The 2289-nt window shown below is 44.4% G+C and overlaps 1 protein-coding gene across 1 annotated transcript; it reads left to right on the top strand.

Moving 5' to 3' along the window:
* Window positions 1-205: 205 nt before the first annotated feature.
* LOC147362616 (olfactory receptor 1J4-like) lies at window positions 206-1147 on the top strand. Its single transcript, XM_086323366.1, has one exon. It carries the CDS (start codon window positions 206-208, stop codon window positions 1145-1147), a length of 942 nt encoding a protein of 313 aa, XP_086179492.1.
* The last annotated feature ends 1142 nt before the right edge of the window (window positions 1148-2289 follow it).

The following is a 2289-nucleotide window of genomic DNA, read 5'->3' as shown; positions in this document are numbered from 1 at the left end:
GTGTCAGTGTTCAGATAGATCACATTTTCATTGTTCTCCCCAGACTGGATGAGCCTCAATGTGTGAGCAAAATACAGTGAGATTTGTCTGTATATTGACACAGCCACTAGGAGAAATTGGTAATGTATGGTAATTGCTATGCTCAGTATATCTAAGTTCTTGACATTTCCTACTTTCATTCATTCCCAGCAGAGATAAGAAGAGCATGAGGCTTGAGAATCAGAGCCACGTGTCCGAGTTCCTCCTCCTGGGGCTCCCCATCCGGCCAAAGCAGCAGGGGGTGTTCTTCGCCCTGTTCCTGGGCGTGTACCTGACCATGGTGCTGGGCAACCTGCTCATCCTCCTGCTCATTAGGCTGGACCCTCGCCTCCACACACCCATGTACTACTTCCTCAGCCACTTGGCCTTCACTGACATCTCCTTCTCATCTGTCACCATCCCTAAGATGCTGATAAACATGCAAACCCAGGATCAATCCATCCCCTATGCAGAGTGCATAGCACAGATGCATTTTTTCCTACTTTTTGGCTGCATTGATAACCTTCTTCTTGTAGTGATGGCTTATGACAGGTACGTGGCCATCTGTCACCCTCTCCACTACACCACCATCATGAGGGAGGGGCTGTGTATGTTTCTGCTGGCTGGATCTTGGCTCCTCTCTTGTGTCATTGCCCTGTCCCAAACCATCCTCCTGGTGCAGCTGTCCTTCTGTGAAGACAACATCATCCCACATTTCTTCTGTGACCTTGCTGCCCTGCTCAAGCTCTCCTGCTCAGACACCTCTGTCAATGAGCTGGTCATATTCACTGCAGGGACTGCAGTTGTCATTCTTCCACTGAGTGGCATCCTGGTCTCTTATGGTCTCATTGGGGTCTCCATCCTGAGGGTCCCTTCTATGAAGGGGATCTGCAAAGCCCTGTCCACCTGTGGCTCCCACCTCTCTGTGGTGTCTCTATTCTATGGAACCATTATGGCACTGTACTTTTCCACCTCATCAGGCAAGTCCAAAGACAAAGACATGATTGCCTCACTGATGTACACAATGGTGACCCCCATGCTGAACCCCTTCATCTACAGCCTAAGGAACAGAGACATGAAATTGGCTCTGGGATTTCTTTTCAGAAGAAATAACTTTCTCATCCAGTGAGAATCACCTAAACATGTTCTTATTTCATCCACTGACCTTGTCAGATATACCCTCTTGAAAAGTTGTGTGTTGACCACACATGTCTCTAGCATCTTCCCAACTGTCCTCTAAGTGGTCACAATGTTATTGGATGAATTCCTTTCACTTTAGTCATATCTATTGCACATTTATTCGTGGCATTGCCTACAGCACACATGCAACTTGTGGTCTTCAAAGCCCCCAACTCCTTATTAGTTACATATGTGACTTATTGTTCTGAATATGCTGCACTGTTGTTTTATCTTCCTGAAAAAAGACTGAAGATAACAACACACATCAACCATCACTCTCAAAAGGAAAACATGATGCTGATATTTTATACTTCTGTTTTAATGATGAAACCAGGTTTGTTTTAGGCTAGGATTAGAGGCATGATACACGAACCGTGAACTTCCAGATGTTCGAGAAGGTTTTAGGAAAGGCAGAGGAACCAGTGATCAAATTGCCAACATCTGCTGGATCATTGGAAAAGGAAGAGAGTTCCAGAAAAACACCTATTTCTGCTTTATTGACTATGCCAAAGCCTTTGACTTTGTGGATCACAAGAAACTGTAGGAAATTCTGAAAGAGATGGGAATACCAGACCACCTGACCTGCCTCTTGAGAAACCTATATGCAGGTCAAGAAGCAACAATTAGAACTGGACATGGAAAAACAGACTGGTTCTAAATAGGAAAAGGAGTATGTCAAGGCTGTATATTGTCACCCTGCTTATTTAACTTCTATGCAGAGTACATCATGACAAACTTAGGGCTGGAAGAAGCACAAGCTGGAATCAAGATTGCCAGGAGAAATATCAATCACCTCAGATATGCAGATGACACCACCCTTATGGCAGAAAGTGAAGAAGAACTAAAAAGGCTCTTGATAAAAGTGAAAGAGGAGAGTGAAAAAGTTGGCTTAAAGCTCAACATTCAGAAAACGAAGATCATGGCATCCGGTCCCATCACTTCATGGGAAGTAGATGGGGAAACAGTGGAAATAGTGTCAGACTTTATTTTTCTGGGCTCCAAAATCACTGCAGATGGTGACTGCAGCCATGAAATTAAAAGACGCTTATTCCTTGGAAGGAAAGTTATGACCAACCTAGATAGCATATTCAA

The sequence above is a fragment of the Bos grunniens genome, chromosome 11 (genome assembly GCF_055505025.1).
Source record: "Bos grunniens cultivar Pamir isolate PY7600 chromosome 11, Bosgru_T2T1.0, whole genome shotgun sequence".
Classification (NCBI taxonomy): Eukaryota; Metazoa; Chordata; class Mammalia; order Artiodactyla; family Bovidae; genus Bos; species Bos grunniens.
The sequence above is the reverse complement of the archived record's forward strand: the minus strand, read 5'-3'. Positions and strand labels throughout refer to the sequence as shown.

Excerpts from the sequence above, each read along its gene's own strand:
- LOC147362616 (XM_086323366.1), top strand. The coding sequence starts at position 206 with ATGAGGCTTGAGAATCAGAGCCACGTGTCCGAGTTCCTCCTCCTGGGG.